General features: G+C 58.0%; 1 protein-coding gene across 15 annotated transcripts in view; it reads right to left on the bottom strand.

Moving 5' to 3' along the window:
- Nucleotides 1–18,104, bottom strand: part of PTPRF (protein tyrosine phosphatase receptor type F) — an 86,205-nt gene that overhangs the window by 54,394 nt on the left and 13,707 nt on the right. For 14 of the 15 annotated variants that reach the window (XM_067725812.1, XM_067725816.1, XM_067725822.1 and 11 more), the window contains exons 3-5: nt 17,135–17,270; nt 8,235–8,380; nt 7,912–8,053 (exon numbers count right to left, since the gene is read on the bottom strand). In XM_067725812.1, coding sequence (XP_067581913.1) covers nt 7,912–8,053; nt 8,235–8,380; nt 17,135–17,225 — 379 coding nt within the window. In that variant the 5' untranslated portion in view covers nt 17,226–17,270. Of the gene's footprint in view, nt 1–7,911; nt 8,054–8,234; nt 8,381–17,134; nt 17,271–18,104 lie in introns of those variants that run through there. The other variant, XM_067725827.1, reaches the window with a different exon arrangement.

Raw genomic sequence — 18,104 nt, 5'->3', positions numbered from 1 at the left:
GAGTAAGGGCAGTGGTCCGGGGAGACGGTGGGAAGGTGAGGCCGCTTGGAGCTAAGGCCTGATGGATGCGGCTGGGGTGAAGGTGGACAGGGGCTCAGCCTAGGCTGGCTGCAATGACTGGGGGAGGGGGCTGCTGAGGCCCCCTACAAAGCACACACAGGTCTCTTTGTCCAGCTCAGCCTGGGATGCCTGAGGCAGAGTCTGGGCCAGAGGGAGGGGGCTGCGCCAGGGAAGCGGACAGATGGGGACGCCTTGCGGGGTCCCGGAGCGGGCGGCACCGTCTGTCAGCGCGAACTTCTCACCCATGTTTACCCAGCTTCCTGGCGGCTCTGTGCGCACGCAGGCACACACAGGCACACACATACACAGGCTCCCTGGGGTGGCACCGTCTGTAGGCCTGAACCCCTCCCCTGTGCCTGAGTGTTAGGCCTGGCTTCGCCCCTTCTCTGAACGTAGACACCTAGATACATGCACAACCAGGGACCCACAGAGATATACGTGGAGAAAGAGACAGGTGCAAAAATAGAAACCTACATGTGCGTGCAGAGGGGCACCTGCAGTGACAAGCACCTGTGGAAACAGACTCATGCAACCAGATCCAGAGGGAGAGCGCGCAGAGACGCAGAAACACACATGTGCAGACATGCAGAGATAACACGTATGCTGACACACGTGTCCCTGGAGACGCATGCAGGGACAGAGCCTGGAAACGCAGACAGGGACGCACGAGGGGACCTCGTGGGTGGCAGGGCTGCTGGTTCCCCCAGCCCTCCTGGCACTCTAAGGAAACCAAGGCTGCCTCGGGCCCTGTCCCTGAGGCAGCTCCATCCTTAGCAAGGTCAGGGCCAAGACACCCCCTAGCAGGTGGGAAGGGCTCCTCAGACCCTCAGGCTCCCACACTCTCCCAGAGAGCCCCACCCCACCCCCAGACTTCCAGGCAGTAAGGGGGGCCTGGGGAGCTTTGGGCTCCCTTCGCAGCTTTCAGGCTTGATTTTCAGCTTTTTCTAAGAGAAAACTCCCACCTCTTTTAGCACTCAGATTTCATCAAACTTGGCATCTTAAAAGCCTGTTTTGTTTTCGAGTCTGAGCTGTTTGGGGCCTGTCGGCAGCACGAGCTAGCCGAGAACGGCCAAGCAGCCGAGGCCTCCCCCTCGCGGTCCCCCACCCCCCAGGGCTTCCCTGGCACCTCACAGGGCTCTACACAGCCTGGCTGGTGAGGCCTCCCAGCCACACACACCCAGGTGAGCCTGGGCACTGTCCCCAGGCCCATACCCTTTCCACATTCCAGCTTCTGGGCCCTGACCCACAGCGAACTCTTCCTGGGGTCCCCACCTCAGTCCTACTCCAGGACGACTCTTTTGATCCCTTTACTCCCCTAGGTTCAGGCCCAGTCCCTCCAGACCACTGAGAGCCTCCCACTCACTCCTCAGGTCCCTGCAGCCCAGCTGCCACCCCCATGGCTTCCTGCCAGAGTGCTCACCAAGGTCAACCATGACTCCATGGAGCTAAGTCCAAGACACGTCTCATCGTTCATCCTGCCTGACCTCTCGACAGCACCCCTCCCTGCTCCCTCCAGATGCTTTTCTCTTGATTTCCTCGGGCTCACCCCTACCTCTCGGACACCTCCTCACCAGATTCCTATGCAAACTCCCCTCCCAACATGGAGAGCTAGCGTCTGGGGCTCCATCCGGGCCCTCTTCCTCCCCCTTGACTCTGGCTCCGTAGGATTTGCCATTTCTCCACCCTCAGCACTGCATCTCCAGATGTCCCTCAGAGTGCCAGTCCTCCTTGACACCCCTACCTCCAATGCCTGCGCACACCCGATACAACGGATTTCTAAGTGGACTCATCAACTTGCCCCTCAAACCAGGTCCTCCTCCCATACCTGAACCTTAGAAAATAGTACTGCCATCTACCTGGCCCAGAGCCAGCAACCCCGAGTCTCCCACCTCCCCAGTCCCACAGGTGGCCAGGCAGGCCACCACTCTCTCGAAACTGCGTGAAACCCAGTCTCCCTTCCTTCCCTACCCACTGCCTGGGTCTGGGCCACTACCACCTCTTGTCTGGGCTGCAGTGCTGCCCTGGCCTCTCACTGGTGTCCCTGTACCCCACTCTGTACCCCCAGGGACCTTTCTGAACATAAATTTTATCAAGTCATTCCCCTGATTAAAATCCTCTTTCCCTGGCAACCAGAGAGAGGGGGCACCTCACCAGGGATGGGGAAGGTACACACACAGGGGCATTTAAAACCTCCGACTTGGCTAGCTGCCCCCGGAGGTGCTGGCTCCGCTGTGGTCCTGAGGCTGGGGGAGATGGCAGTGGGCGAGGGAGCCATGGGCACAGCAGGGCCACGTAAGCACCCGTGACCACAGGGGTGGGAGCGGCAGGCTAGGCACAGGGAACGTGTCCACTGTCTGTGGCTAACAGAAGAGGCAGGCGTACTGCCCACCCCACAAGTGGACCCATTCAGAAGGGAGTCTGCTTGGACCTTGAACACAAATCAGAACTAGAAAAAAATGGGGGATCCCAGGTACCAAGAAACCCAGAGCCTGATCTTCTAGACCCTCCTGGCAGTGCCCATCTAACTGACACCTCTCCCACCCCCACGCCTGGGGCCCAGATCTCTCCAGGAAATGGTTGCAGAGCCTCGTATCTGCGTGGTTCTGAATGCGACTACAGTCACAACGGGGCGGGGGGTGGGGGGGGAAGGACAGGTCACAGATCCCACAGTCACTGGGCCAGAAGCACTTAGGTCATGCCTCAGCTGCGAGGGGAGGAGCAGAAGCTGGCCTGGGTTCTAGGTGCTGGGGCTCCTTCTACACTTTCCATGGATGCAAATCAGGGAGGCGACAGGCCCAGCTTCCTCAAAACAAGCCCATGACCTAGACACGTATGCAGGCAACAGAAGGGGGCACATCTTGCCACCTAAGGAGTCATCCTCTGCCTGGTAGCCCTTTACCCAAACTCCCCACCCTCCTAAGTCAGGCCTGGGCCAGGGAGAGATGACTCCATGGGAAAACGCCCACCCACCCTGAAAACACAAGCTTCTGTACTGGCCCCGCTCCAGGTTCAGCCAGCCCAGGACCGCAGGACAGGGTCATATGTTGCTCATCAGCCCTCATGTCCCTGGGGCTGTTTCCAAAGGGGCTGTGGGTAGGTGGGTGGGGTTCAAGAGGGCCTCCATCATCCTACAGTCCCAAAACCAGGGTGAGGAGCCTGGGGGTCCCAGCCCAGCACGGACTGCCCGCCTCCCCCAGTCACGACCCCACATGCCTGACAGCTGGCCTCCCGCAGGGCCTATCCAGAACGAAGCGGGCAAGGCCAGGCACTCCATGCGGGTACCTGGATTCCTGTGTGGCCTGAGCAGTGTGGTCCTGGCCAGTCAGCAGACATCAAGGCCAGGTGGGAACAGGTGAAAGGGAGCCTGGGCTCGATGAGGGGAGGGGAGGAAGAAGAGAGAGTCCCAAGGTCTGGGCAGGATCCCTATCTGGGGGCCCCTCCCTTCTGGCCTGGCTGCAGAGGAACTGCTGAGGAGCAGTTCTCAGAGGCACTGAGAACAGCTCAGCCTAACCACTCTGCCCCACGTCCATCTCTGTCCAGCTGTCCTGGCTGACCGACAGCTCCGAGCAGGGATCCTGTGGGGTCCAGGAGACAATGAGGCCAGACACAGCATCTCTGGCCTCCCACAGCACCAGACCGACCGCACACACTCAGCCCAGGCTGCTTGCTACACACCCCTCCCCCCGCCGCAGACACAGGCCATAAGGTATACACCACCTGCTGTACACACCACACCCCCCCCACACTGCCTGATGTGTGCATGCACGCGCGCACACACACACGCAGCCGGACGCACGCCCCCTGCTTCATATACAACCCATAAGGCACACACAGCCCCTGAGACTGTAACACCACACCACACACCTCACACACACTGCCTTACAGACAGCACAAAGGGCACTCACCACACGCAGGGTGCACGCTACCTGCTGTAGCCATGACCACGAGGCAAATGCTGCCTCCTGCACTCGGGGGCCCCAGAGCCAGGTGCCCACCACAAAGTCAGAAACGGCTTATCCCTGCTCCTCGGCCTCTTCCCTCCTCCTTGCCCCTCTTTCCCTTCTCCTCCTCCTTCTTGGCCCTTCCAGAACCTGCCCAAGTCACCAGGGCCCTGCCCACACCTCTGCTGTCTGGCCTCCTCTGGGGCTTTCCTGACCACAGTACCAGGACCGCCCGGCTGGAACCCACTGGCCCAAGTGAATCCACAACCTCCAGACTGAGCTCCAGGACCCTCCCGGCTTCCCCACACCCTGGAGGGAAAGGCCAGGAAGCAAGGCTTCTCCCCTCCCCCTCCACTCCCCCTCCCTCGCGAGGGAGAATGTCAGATTCCCTGTCTCAGTGGCGGCAGCGGGCGGGTTGGAGGGGGAGTGATTCAGCCTCAAGAGTGCGGCGTGAGAAGAGCTTTTCCTGCCATTACCCGGCGAGGGAGAGACTGGTGCGCTAATGGCTTCAATTACCACTCAGACAGGAACACTGGGCGGCTTACCCCCAGCCAGCTTGTGCCGGGTACCCCCACCCGGTACCCAGCGGGGCCTAGGGGGCGGGGAGCAGCCGGCTGGGCATCACAGGGCAGTCGGGACTCACTGGGACTGGCAGTCCTGCCCAGAGAGCTGGCTGCAAAGGCCACGAAGTGGGAGGGGTGTGGGGTGCTCCCGGAGTGTGAGGGGAGCTGGGCATGGCACAGAGCAAGGCAGGGCAGGGCGCTTGGCGTGGACTCGTAGGCCTGGGAGGCAGCAACCCCTCACCTGAGCCAAGTCACCCCAGAGAGCCCCGGGCCACTCCCCTGAAGAGCCCAGTGTGTGGTGAGCCACATGCAGTTTATGATGCGGGTAAGGGACTCAACCTTTATTCCCAGGCCCCAAGCCGGCTTCATCCTCTCCCCAGCCCTCCTCCCAGGAGTGACCCTGGCTGTCTTCTGGCCCCAGCCCACAGCTGTAGTCACACCATACTTTCACCCAACTCCTACACACACCCAGCTTCCCTGGCCAGCACAGGAGGCCTGGCGCGGGAGGGCGGGGCTGCTTTCCTCTGGCCCCGCCCCCGGCACCTTTGAGGCCTCCCACTCCCCTCCTTTCTGCCATGCCCAGAGCCAGACGGTCAAGGTTATGCAGACCAACATGGTAAGTCAGCATTTCATCTTGCGCGTGCTGTGTTTCAGGAGCAGCAGGGGCTCATTCAGGCCCACAGCTCCATCTCGGCTGGGCCAGGCGCCCGGGTAGGGCCCTACGCGCTTCCCAACCTCATCAGACACCTCCCACACCGAGAAGCACAAACAGACCCCAGACCCCTGCTAGAGAAACCCTCATCCAAGAAGGCCCCTCTAGAAGGACAGACCCCTGCAAGTCTGAACCCCCTCACCTCAGCTCCCGCAAGACCACCCCAATCCTCCTCAACCCTTTAAAAGATAAAGCTGCCCAGGGCAGAGGTGGGGATAGGAGAGTGCCAACAGAGGACTTGCGGAGAGCAAGGGCCAAAACTGGGGTGTAGGGGCTTTGGGGGGACTTTTCTTCCAACACTAATAAGAAGGCTCTCTTTCCCTTAGTATGAGGGCCTGAGAGATGCCCTCTGGGGTGGGAGCCACAGTCTGGCCCTGCAGCCACCTCCCAAATGCCAGGGCAAGGCAGATGGCTCGTGCCGGGGCAGACAGCAACAGGAGGGAGGGTAGTGCTGAAATACCTGTCCTGAGGCCATAAGTGGGGAAACTGAGGCCAGGGGTGGCAGGGAGCACCCTGAAAGCACTCAGCCATCAGGGATCTTGGCCCAGGGCCTGTCCTCTGGGCCCCCCCCCCACAGGAGTGGATGGTGGGGGCTGCATCACCCAGATGATGCCAGGCAGCAGAGACGCCAGGTACAGCCAGCTCACACATCTGGGCCTTGGGATGTGCTGCTTCTAGCCCAGTAGCAGCTACCATTCATGCTGGAATCCGGCAAGTGCTTAACTCCCATTTAATCCTCCCAACTGGCCTGGGTGGCAAGTACTACGTCCCTATTTACAGATCGAGCAAATGAGGCTCAGAGCATGGTTACTTGCCTGAGGTCACAAGGTGAGAGAGTAAGTGGTCGAGAGGCCCTGCTCTTAACCACTGTCCTCCACTGCCCCTCTAAGCTGGAGGGCCCTGCCCCGCCTCGCAGCAGACACACAGTCACAAAGGAGTTACTGCATGGACGTGCGTGTGAACACATAAAGCCACAATGTAAAAATGGCCAAGACGAAAAGATGTTCAACTGCTCTGTAATCAAAGAAATGCAAATTAAATTGAGATGCCAGTTTTTGCCTATTAACTTGGCAAAGACTTTTTAAAATGATAATTCCCACTGCTGGTGAGGATAAGCAGAAGAGAGGCCCCTCTTATGCCCTGTTTGGTGGGAGTGTAAACCGACACAGTCTTCTGGAAATACTGAAAAGGCTTAAAATCACACGTCCCCTTTGATCTAGCAATTCCACTTCCATGCATCTAGAATAAGGAAATAATCAGGAAGGTGAACACATCTTATCTGCAAGGAAGCGTATAGCACCTTATGTATAAAAGCAAAAAACTGGAAACAACATATGTGTCCAACAATAAGGGAGTGGCTAAATAAATTAGGGTACTTGCATGTGACACTTACCCACAGCCATTGAAAATAATGATGCAGAAAAAAATGGCAAGGAAGATGTTCATGAAATGTTTTTTTAAAAAGCAGTCCACAAATCATTGAGCAGAATGTAATCCTGTTTTTGTTACATATATCATGCATGCACAGAAAATGGACTGTAAGGAAACAACCAAAAGTTAATAGTAGAGGTAAGATAAACAGGCGATTTTTATTTTTTCCTATGTGCTATTTTATACTTACCAAATTTTCAACAGTGAACAGGTATTGTTACTGTAATCTTTTTTTAAAAAGCAACAATCAATGCCATATTTTGAAAATATAGGCAGACATATTCAGACTGATGACTCCATCATGGCTGGGGTGGGGGGGGGCGAGCGTGTCACTCTCTATTTGTGGCTTCCTATGTCCCCAGGAAAGTGTTCATTTCTCAACCTGGTCTTGTGTCATCTGCTCTCCAGTCTCTCCAGGCTCATGTTGAATTACTCTTCCCCGTTTCTCTGTGTCCTCCAGTGACGCCCCCCCACCCCAAAACCAAACGGAACCACTCAGAGTCCCTTGAAAGCACCATTCTCTCCTGCCTCTGGGCCTTGCACATGCCGATGCTATTCCCCTGCCGAGGCCCCCAACCCAACTCCCACTTGTCCCCAGGACTCAGACCACAGCTCCCTTCTACGCTGCACCCTGCCCCCAGTCCCCTGGGCCACACCCGCCAGGACTCATTGGAGACTGAAGTCTCAAGGGCAGGACCGGGTCAGATAACTGGCAGGACACAAGGCAGCATTAGGGAGTGTTTGGGAATGAATGGAGGAGCCTTGGAGTGAGAGAAGTCATTAAAGTCCACCTACAGAGCCCCAGCCTCCAGCCTAGGGCCCTTGCTCCTAACAGTGACTGGGAACACACCTCTCTGAAGCCTACTGGCAGGTTCCCCATGAAAATCACATCCACTGCCACGAGTCATGTACCCCAAGCGATTACGTAGCTGCAGCCCCACACCTCAAGTCAGTCCCCAGACCCACCGAGCAACATCCCGGCTCTGCAGAACACAAAGACACGAGGCACACAGCGGGCTTTGGCACAAGCCAAAAATCCAGTGACCGTCCCTGCCCACCACTGACCTTCGCTGACCCCAGGATGACCAGTAGTTTTCCTTTCCATAAAAACACCCCAGCCCACGGTGGGGACGGGCCTGGCTGGCTGGCTCATCCCTGCATCGGTCTCCACACCCACCAGGCCCCATCCCTCCCCAGCACGTACCTTCGAGCACTGAGAGCTTGGCACTAGTGTTGATCTCTCCCAGACTGTTGGTGGCCGTGCACTCATAGATGGCTTCATCTCGCTGCACCCGCAATGGCTGGATTCGCAGCACGGACCCTGCCCCGTCGTCAAACTCAATTACCTGCCGCAGGACAGACACGTGGTCACAGCCTGCTCAGGACACAGAAGCCTGCTCAAGGTCAGCCATCCTCTCACTGCCAAAAGGCCCCCAAGGAGGGAGACCAAGAGCAGGTGAGGTAGGACCAGACCCCAGAATAGGCAGACCCGGAGGCCTGCCTGCCCCTTCCCACCCGAGACTGTACCTCGAAGCGCTGGGAGCTGACTTTCTTCCCCTTCTTCATCCACGTGATGCGGGGCTTGGGTTCCCCCGTGGCTTGGCACACGAAGGAGGCCACCCCTCCTGACAGCCCAGTCTGGTCCTCAGGGACCTTAATGAAGACAGGTTTGCCTGGAGAGAGAGAGACACCAAGTCATCATGGCACAGTCACCGCCGACATGGCCTCTACCACAGGCGGCAGGCATGGGGTGGGGGGCAAGAAAGATCTATAGAGGAAATAACAGTAGCGACGCCTAACCCTCATGCAGTGCTTCTTATGTGCCAGGCACTCTTCAAAGAGCTGTGAGCACATGAGCTGGGTGCTACACTCATCTGTGCTTATAGAGAAGGAAGTCAAGACACTCAGAGGTTAAGGGATTTGCCTGACATGACAGCTGCTTAGTGGCAGAGCCAAGATTTGAACCCAGGCGACTGAGTCTGGAGTCCATACGTTAACTGCTACACTCTTCTGTCTCCCATCCCCCCATCAAGTCCAAGCTCTAGGACAAAGGCATGCTGAGAGCTGCTGGGAGCAGCCCTAGCATCTCCCCTGGACGCGTCCCTCCCCAACTCCTCTCCACCAGGGCGATGGTACCTCCATCCACCGCAAGGCTCAAGCCAGAAACCGTGACTCCACCTCTCCCCGGCCCCCACACACCATCAGTCCTGAAGGCCTACACATTCCACCTCCTAAGTATCTCTGGATGTCTTCCCAGGTGAACGCTGTCCTGTAAATCTGCCCTCCCCACCCGGCTCCCACTGGCTGGGTAATTGCCTTCCGATGGCCTGGACGTCTCCCCAGAGTGTCCACAGAGAGGCAGGGGGAGGGGGAAAAGGGAGGGGGCTTGGACACTGTACTGCCATGCCCACCCATGTCACCTTGATACACACACCAGGGCCAACCTGGAATCCCATCACCCAGGGTCACAAGACCCTGGAAACCCGGCCTTCATTAAGATGTAGAAATGCCTTGCTAATCCTGATAGCGGATCCATTTCCTATTAATCAGACCAACGAACAGCTCCAGGAAGGCTGATACCATGAGAAATGACATTTCAGACCACCTGCTCGGTGCCGATGAGCCCAGGCCTGGTCTGGTCTCTGGAACAAAAACATGTTTGTTCAATGATGATAATCCCACTCTGCACCAGGTACTTTATCTCATTTAGTCCTTCACCGTTGTTATCTCCAGTTTAGAGGCACAGAGAGGTCAAGTCACTAGCCCAAGGTCACACAGCCAATTAGCGGCACATCTGAGATTTGAATTCAAGCCTATATTTGAATCCAAGACACCTGCCAGAAACAGTTCACATTGGTATAGTTGGGGGCCTTGTCAAGAGCAGTCAGTGGGGCGGCAGGGGCCAAAGCCAGACCAAAGGAGGTCAAGGAGCAAGAGGCGAAGAAGTGGAAAGCAGAGTACAGTGACTACTTAAAGAAGATTGGGGACTTCCCTGGTGGTGCAGTGGTTAAGAACCCACCTACCAATGCAGGGGGACACAGATTCGATCCCTGGTCCGGGAAGATCCCCACATGCTGCGGAGCAACTAAGCCCGTGCGCCACAACTACTGAGCCTGTGCTCTAGAGCCCGTGAGCCACAACTACTGAGCCTGTGCTCTAGAGCCCGCGAGCCACAGTTACTGAGCCTGTGCACCTAGAGCCTGTGCTCCACAGCAAGAGAAGCCACTGCAATGAGAAGCCCATTGCGCACTGCAATGAAGAGTAGCCCCCGCTCGCCCGCAACTAGAGAAAGCCCACACAGCAACAAAGACCCAACACGGTCAAAAAAAAAAAAAAAAAAAAAGAAGAAGATTGGCTGTGATGGGGAAGATAAAGAGAAGATGGCGCCTGGAGGACGGGTTGAAGGGAGGTTTTTACATTCTTGTTTCTTTTTTTTTTTTTTAAGATTTATTTATTATTTATTTAATTTATTTTTGGCTGTGTTGGGTCTTAGTTGCGGCACACGGGATCTTTGTTGAGGCGTGCGGGATCTTCGTTGTGGTGTGTGGGGGCTTCTGTCTGGTTGTGGCGTGCGGGTTTTCTCTCACTAGTTGTGGCGCACAGGCTCCAGGGCACGCGAGCTCTGTAACTGTGTCACGGGGGCGTAGCTGCCCCACGGCATGTGGGAATCTTAGTTCCCTGACCAGGGATAGAACCCGCATCCACTGCAGTGCAAGGTGGATTCTTTATCACTGGACCACCAAGGAAATTCCTATTCTTGTTTCTCTTTTTCCTAAGATGTGAAAGATAATATTTATTTATTTATTTAATGCTGATGGGAAGGAGCCAGCAGAGGGAGAAGGTGCTGATCCAGTGGAGAGAAGAGGGACAGCAGATGGGGCAGAGGGAAGGGTCTGGGGGACCACCAGGGTCGGGAGTGACAGCTGCAGGTACAGAGAGCTGGGAGGGCTCAGCCTTGCAGGGAGCAGGGAGGGGCCCATCGTACCCAGCAGCCCAGGGTCCAGTGGGCTCTGACGTTTTATGTAATTATTAAGAAAGTCACTCACCATCTCTGAGCCTCATCTGCAGAATGGTGCTAGTGATAGGGATCTGTGCAGACGAAATGTGATGATGTCTGCAGGCTGCTTGCACAGGCTGGACACGTGGTGGACCTTGCCTGTGGGCAGCCATCACCCTCCTTAGCATCAGTAGAATTATCACCCCCGTTTTACAGATGGGGAAACGGAGGCCCAGAAGGTTAAACAACAGACAAATCACAGACTGATCTGGAGTAGAGCTAGGGTTTGATCCAGGATTCCAAATCCTAAGCACATCTTACAGCACCCAGGGCCTCCCTGGAGGAAGGAGACGCGGGGACCTACCTGACTGCTCTTGGAATACCCAGAGGGGGTGAGGGCAGCCTTATTGGGGAAACACACAAACCTGCTGGGGACCCGAGGGGTATGGGGACATCACAAAGGTTCAGGAAGCCTCAGTTTGCCTCACCCTTGCCCCGACTGCCCTCTGAAGGAGGTTCCGGACTCTCCCAGTCTGCAGTTGTCTGCAGAGCCTGTCCTCTCAGTGAGATCCTCTCAGATAGGACGCCCCTGCCCGATTTGGGGGTGGGGAAGAGTCTCCTGCCCACCCCCCTGCACACTGCACGCCCCTCCCCCACACCTCCAGACAGCAGCTCCCTGCTCTCCTTCTGCACTGCCATCACCCTCTCTCGACTGGACACTCCACCAACCTAACCAGCTGCGTCCCTAGTCTCTATTCAGCAGCCAGAGTGAAGCAGCAGCCTCTTCCCTGATCAAAACCCTCCAAAAGTCTCCCAAGATTTAAACTCCCGTCATGATGGAGTTCAGACCTGGAGCCCTGCCAGGTCTCACCCCAGCCCTACACACACACACACACACACACACACACACACACACACACACGCGCGCGCGCGCACACACACACACACACACACACCCTGGCTTCCCGTCCACTGGATAAACAATGCCCCCTGCGCCTCAGGGCCTTTGCATAAGCCATGCCTTCTGCCACAAACCTCTTAGACTACCTCTTTACCCACTACCTCCTATTCACCTTTCTGATCTCAATTTAAACATCATTTCCTCAGAAAACCTTCCTTGGTCCCCCTGCTGTGGCCCCCACCTCCACGAGCTCAGTTCTGGGTTTCAGGCTCTCTGGAGACTCCCGCCGCCTCTCTCACAGCACTGCTCATGGTTTGTTACGTACACGTGTGAGGTTATTACTTTCTCCACACTTTGGAGGAGTATTTAATTCATGGCTGCTTCCCGACAGAGAACAATAACCCTGAGTAGGGCAGATACCACGCCTGCCTTGCTTCTCCCCCGTCCCAGCGCCTGACCCCATTCCTGGTACAGGGGGGTGGGGCGGGCAAGTGAAGGTGACCTGACCACAAAGGAAGGCCTGCAGAGGATGGAGACCTCGGCCCCTCACACACCACACTGGGGAGCCCCTGCTGCCCGCTGGGGAGAGAAGCCCTGGGTGAAACTCCTGCCTCAACGTGTCAGCTGCAGAAACCAGAGGCTGGAACCTGCTGAACCAGAATGGCCGGGTGAGTGTGCCTGGGGGCAGGGCCTCCACGCCAAACAAAGAACCAGAAGCTGGGGAGGCAGCCAGGTGTGGGGGGGGCCGGGGCGGGGGGAGGGAGAGAGAGAGGAAGGGGAAGGCCTGAGTACAGGAGAGGCTGGATGGCGCCCAAGGCCTGGGGCCATCAAGGAGGTGGACCCCACCACCCGCCCCGGAGGCTGGAGAGGGGCCAGAGCCCTGCCCAGCCCACCCACCCACCAGGCTCTGGCAAGACTGGCAGCACACGGGCCCGGGGCAGCCTAGGGGGCAGGACCTCCCCTCCAACAGACCAGCCCCTCATTTCCCTCAGCCCACTCACCCCCACGGGTGGGCACCTCTCTTCCCACAGCCCTGCCAAGCCCTCGCCTCTCTTCACCAGGCGGACTTTTGGGGAGCACAAACCCTGTGCTGACATTTGTCTCCCCGCTCCCTTCCCCACGCTCACTCCTGCTAACTTCTCCAGGCTTTCTTGACTTTTTCAAAAAAAAACCAGCACCTGCCACAGGCCAAGCACCGTGCAGGACACAGCTCAGGCCCCGTGGCTGCATCACCCACCCAGGTCTGTGGGTAGCCCCTTGCCTTCGTGCGTGCCCTGCCCCTCTTGTGCACCCTACTCTCAAGCCTGTGGGAGCCTGCTCTGCGTCCCGCAGCCCGCGGGCCACAGTGACCAGTCAGGTCCCCAGGCAGGCAGACAAAATCAGGTGACTTGACCATTCACCCAGTACAGACCCAGAGCTAGTGTTCGGGGAGGGTCTGAACAGAACTTCTGAAGACCACATGTCCGGAGGGGCTTTTTGCCCCACCAGGATGTGGGCCCACCTCCCCTCCCCGAGCACATGGAGGTCGTGGGCTGCACAGGTCTTTGGGCAGCAGCCCCCAGGGGCATGCCCTGGACTCGCACAGGTAGCTGAGCCCATGCAAAGTGGGAGCGAGTGGCCTAAGAAAGGAAACAAGTGGGCTGTCCTGGGCGGGGGTTGGGGTGGGGGGCCCCCCACACCTCCCAGGGTCCAGCCAAACGGAGCCACCTACTTTGCGCCTTCCCTGCAGAGCGCACAGCACACATACACGCAGCAGCAAGGGGTGGTGAGGCAGGGGAGGGAGGCGGGTTTCCCAGGCCCTGAACAAGTCTGATGAGCTGGAGACTCATTAATGCTGTGACCACTCCTGGCATCCCCGGGAGGGCAGCCCGCTCAGAGACAACCCTGGTTTCCCAGGGGACACACTGGGAGCCCCAGGTCATGGCCTAGGATGGAGGGAGCACATACTAAGTGCCAGGTGCCTTGAACATGTGACCTCAGTTAACCTTTCCAGGTAGAAGTGATTATCCTCATTGTGCAATAGGAAAACAGGCCCTGAGAGAGAAAGCAACCTGCTGGAAGTTCCATGGAGGGCAGAGTCTAGCTGGGCCACCAGGTCCTGCCTCCCTAAGGATGAGGAGGAGGGCACCGCAGAACTGCGTGCAGCACCCTGCCATGTTCCAGCTCCCCAGGCTGGGTGGGGGCGGTGATACGACAGATACACCCTCAGCTACTTAGGCCTCTGCCCCTACCTACACTCCTAGCCATCAGGCATCCTGCTCTGGGCTCCTATGACTCCAAGTAACTGGACTGTGCTAAGCTGTGTGGGGACAAAAGGGAGATGGTCCTCATCATGGTCCTCCCATGGGCTCCAGGGAGAAGCCCAGGCCCGTTCCTGCTTCTTCCCCCTAATCTCATCTCATCAGGCAATGGCCCCCATTAGCAAACGCCCACTCAACCTTCAGGGCTCCTGTTTTCTAGGAAGTCCCCTACACCTCCCCCCCGCAACGATGCTTAGGTCACTACCTCTGTGTCAGCACCACCCCAGCACAGTGGACGCTGTAGTAACCCACACTGCGGGCTCCGAAGGCAGGCCTGTGTGGATTCTTCCCACGGAGCACCTGACATGCACACAGCGGATCAGCAGAAACCTCTTCCTGCTCAGGACCACCCCTGGCCCCACGAGCCTCCCTCGTGAGAAGCCACGAGCCCCAGCTGGGGGAGCCGCCGAGCCCCACGTGCCCAGGTCCCCATCAGAGCTGACTCGGCATTGACGCCGGGGCCTCGGGGCTAACCCCTGGCAGCTGCTTCTCCGCCCCCCTTCCCTGCACTCCCCTCAGAGGCCAGGGCCCCCATTCATTTGTCTCGTTAAGAGGCCTATAGAAACACATTTGTCCGCTCTGCGCTCCACTGCTCCAGTCGTCAATTCTCTGGGGCGCCTGCCCTACCTTTTGCAGCAGCTCTGTCCACGTTGACTACTCGCCCCAGCGAGCAGTCTCGCAGGCCCAGCCCAAGCCTGGCCATGACGCGGGGGACAGATCCAAACGTATGTGCAGTGCTCCTGGGGTCAGGTCATCACAGCCCCCAGCCCATGCCCCTCTCCCGTGGCTCTCTGCCTGGGAGCAGAGCCCAACTCACCTAGTTCGGCATCTCCAGCTGGTTCCTACCTTCAAGACCCTGGTCTTTGGTCCTTAAGGGACCAGCACGGAGGCTCTTGGCCTCTGCTCTAAAAATTGTTCCGCCCTGCCCCCTGAGTCCTACTAGGGGTTCAGGCCTGACTCCACCCCTACACTCACTCATCTACCACACTCCAGGCCCTGAACTGGACAATGGTCTGACCGCTCAGGACTCACAGTCCAATGGGACAGACAGACCTGAAGCAGTCACAGGTGCCCAGGGGAGCAGCACATGACCCAGGCTCCTAGAGGAGGTGATGGCTCCAGGTGAGTGGGAACTCATCAGGTGAAGGGGATGGGGAAGAGGGTTCCTATCAGAGGAAACAGAAGGAACAGAGGCCTGGGAGCACGGGAGCAACCGAGAAGTCAGCACGGCGGGGGCGTGGGGTGGGGCAGGTGAAGGATGAGGTTGGCAGAGGCTTAAAGACGCAGGGCCTGGACCCCAAGGCTTGATCCGAAAGGCGACAGGGGAAGTGAGCGAGGGATTTTAAAATGAGGGCGACATGATCAGGCTTTCATTTTGCAACATGACTCCTACCATGGAACGGAGACTGGATGGTGAGGACAGAGGCTGGAGACAGGGAAGCCACTAGGAGGCTGCTGCAGCAAAAGCCCCGGCAAGAGCCGAGCACGGCTTGGGTGAGGGCAGCAGAGACAGGTGGATGCATTCCAAAGATATTCAGAAGGGAGAAACAGCGGCACTTGGTGATGGATTACATGTGGGTATGAGAGAGCGAGGAGGCTGGGAGGAGGCCCAGGTTTCTGACTTGGGTGGCTGGGTGGGTGGGAAAGCCATTCACCAGGAGAGAGAACACAGAAAGACGGGTACGTCTGGGAGGATGAGGGTGAGGGTACAGGTTCCAGCATGTTAGGTCTGAGGAGGAGGGAAGACAGTTATGCTCCCAGGATGTATTGTCTCCAAAAGCCCAGCCGGGTGGTCCTCCCTCTGCTCTCAAGCTCCCATTTGAAGGGCCTAAGAGCGTCCAGAGTGAGGGTGGGGGAGCAAGGCCAGGACTTCAGTGTCCGAGGGCTGGCTCTCACAAGCCTTCGCCTCCTTGCTATTGTCACCTACCCAGTGACTTCTACCCCAGCCTGGCCCTGCAGGCTCAAGCTCTCTCCCAGCAGCCCCAACCGAGCTGGAGATCACCCGCACCCCCTAATCTTCCCTGTTCCTGCTAGCCCAGGCCTCTCATCACCCGCACCTCAAGGCTCCCATTACCCCTCACCCTGCGCCCCAGGAGGAATGCCCTCTCCTTCTCCTCGCTCTACTGGCCCCACCCAACCTGGAGGACAAAGGGCGGGGTGCTCCAGTCCCACCTCCTCCAGGATCTGGTCCTGAATAATTAATGAGCCATTAGGAGAAAGGGTTTGGGTGGGGCAAGAAGAGAGCTCTGCTCCCAGACACAGGGAGAGCGGGGTGGGGGAACCCTATGGCCTGCTGACCCCCAGGTTGGCCCTTTGTCACCTCTGGGCTCCGGACAGGATGGGAACAGCTCTGTTCCCCAGGGACCTTGGCTCCGACCTCGACCCTCCCCCTCAGTGTGCAGATTGGCTAAATCTGCCCTGTGCCCCGCCTCCCACCGGTAACCAAGCAGTGGTAACCATGGCAACGGGGCGGGCTGCGGCCAGTCTTGTAGTGCCAGGCAGGGGGAAGGGCGGCAGGAAAGGGACCAAAGTTCGTAGTTGGATCTGGGCAGGGGACAATCCCATCTCCCCCCATACACAGAGAGGGGCGCTGGAGCCCAGCTTCCTGTGGCCAAGTGCAATCTTCCCCCATTCTCAGGGCTGAGGGCTGGGGGAGGGGGATGCCTCTCTGCCTTGAAGTGGGGAGGGAAGGAAGTGCTCAGTGTCTACACACAGGTCTGGCCCAGGGGAAGGGCTCTGGTGGCTCACCTTCCCATCTTTCCCTGGACCTGTGGACACCTCTGGCATCCCACTCACATGTCCATACGTGTTCCTGTGTGCAGCCCCCCATTCCCACACCAACACCGACATGGCCCACACTGTGCCTTCTGCACAGGTCCACAGCAGCGGACACAGTGCACGCCTGAGCACATCACTAATGACCACACGAATCCTGGACATGTCTCACCTCCACCCCATAAACAGGGTCCCACTCAGACACCCCCCACCCTGGAGCACCTTAAGGGACATGCGAGATCCCACAGGATGCTCCGAGGAAGAACGGGGCTGGAGTATTACTTGGAGGGGGGTGGTCTCCAAGTGGGGGGTCTCTCTAGGACAGAAGGTCTGGAGGTGTATCTAGCCATCCTGTCTCTCCTAGTGGCTGGCCTCGTCCCCCCTTCCAGAGTCCTGCTGGGAGGAATGCACCTTTCCATCTGGGAGATCCCATGCCTTGAGAGGTCAGACTTACTGTCGCCATGGGCACCTGCCACCAAACCAAGCATCACGAGTGCGGGCACGAGGGGCACCATCGTCCTCCCTGAGGCTGGCTCAGGGGCCATCCAGGGCTCCAGCGCCACAGCCAGCTACAGTCCAGGACAATCAACCTGTGACAGAGAGAAGGGCAGAGCCAATTAGCTGGTACCCACCAGTATCTTATTGCCCACATGCCACCTCCTGGCCCCCACTCACCACCAAGACCACCACTCATCGTCGTTGACCACCCAGAGCCTAGTTCAACAGATACCACCCCCCCTTGGACTGTGCGATGACCACCCAGACCTTCCGACCCCTGTGAAGACCCAGGCTCCTTATTGATCCCCTAGTGACTCCAAGGATAACCCACCAGTCACACTGTAGGGAGAGAGTACAAGAGGCCCCCAGGTCATTCTCTAAACCTGAGTAGGGGGCAGGGACTACTGAGACCAGAGGATGTATAGGGATGTTCCGCTGCAGACCCAGAATTCCCAACTTGCCTCCATAAGAGGACTGGGACAGGGAAACGGGGTCCGAGAGACACAGAGACACACAGGTGGAGACAGAGACCAAACAAAGCAAGACCGAGACGGAGTAGTCAGCAGACCCACAGAGGCCAGGGACTCCAGAGTCCCTGGGGTCTCCTGTTGCCCCTCCTCTCCCCAGCAGAGCCCGCAGGCTGGGCACAAGCCTCAGAGCACAGCCTTGGTCGTGGCAGACAAGATCCAGGTATCAGAGGCTTGGAGCCAAAGCCACAACCCGTCCGGGCTCGCCAGGACATGCTCGGGACAAGGTGCACCCGCCCCGCCTGGTTACCCTCATCCTACCCAATTCCCATGGCACCTTCCCAGTCCTGGCCACTAGGGAAACCACAGGGAGGCCCTAGTGGCCAGGACTGGGGGTGCTGGACCCTAAGAGTCGACCTCACACCTCCTCGGCCCTTGCCCCAGTGGCCCAGAGCATAT

Source organism: Pseudorca crassidens, chromosome 2, assembly GCF_039906515.1.
Source record: "Pseudorca crassidens isolate mPseCra1 chromosome 2, mPseCra1.hap1, whole genome shotgun sequence".
In the NCBI taxonomy this organism is placed as follows: Eukaryota; Metazoa; Chordata; class Mammalia; order Artiodactyla; family Delphinidae; genus Pseudorca; species Pseudorca crassidens.
This window is presented reverse-complemented; position numbering and strand designations above follow the sequence as displayed.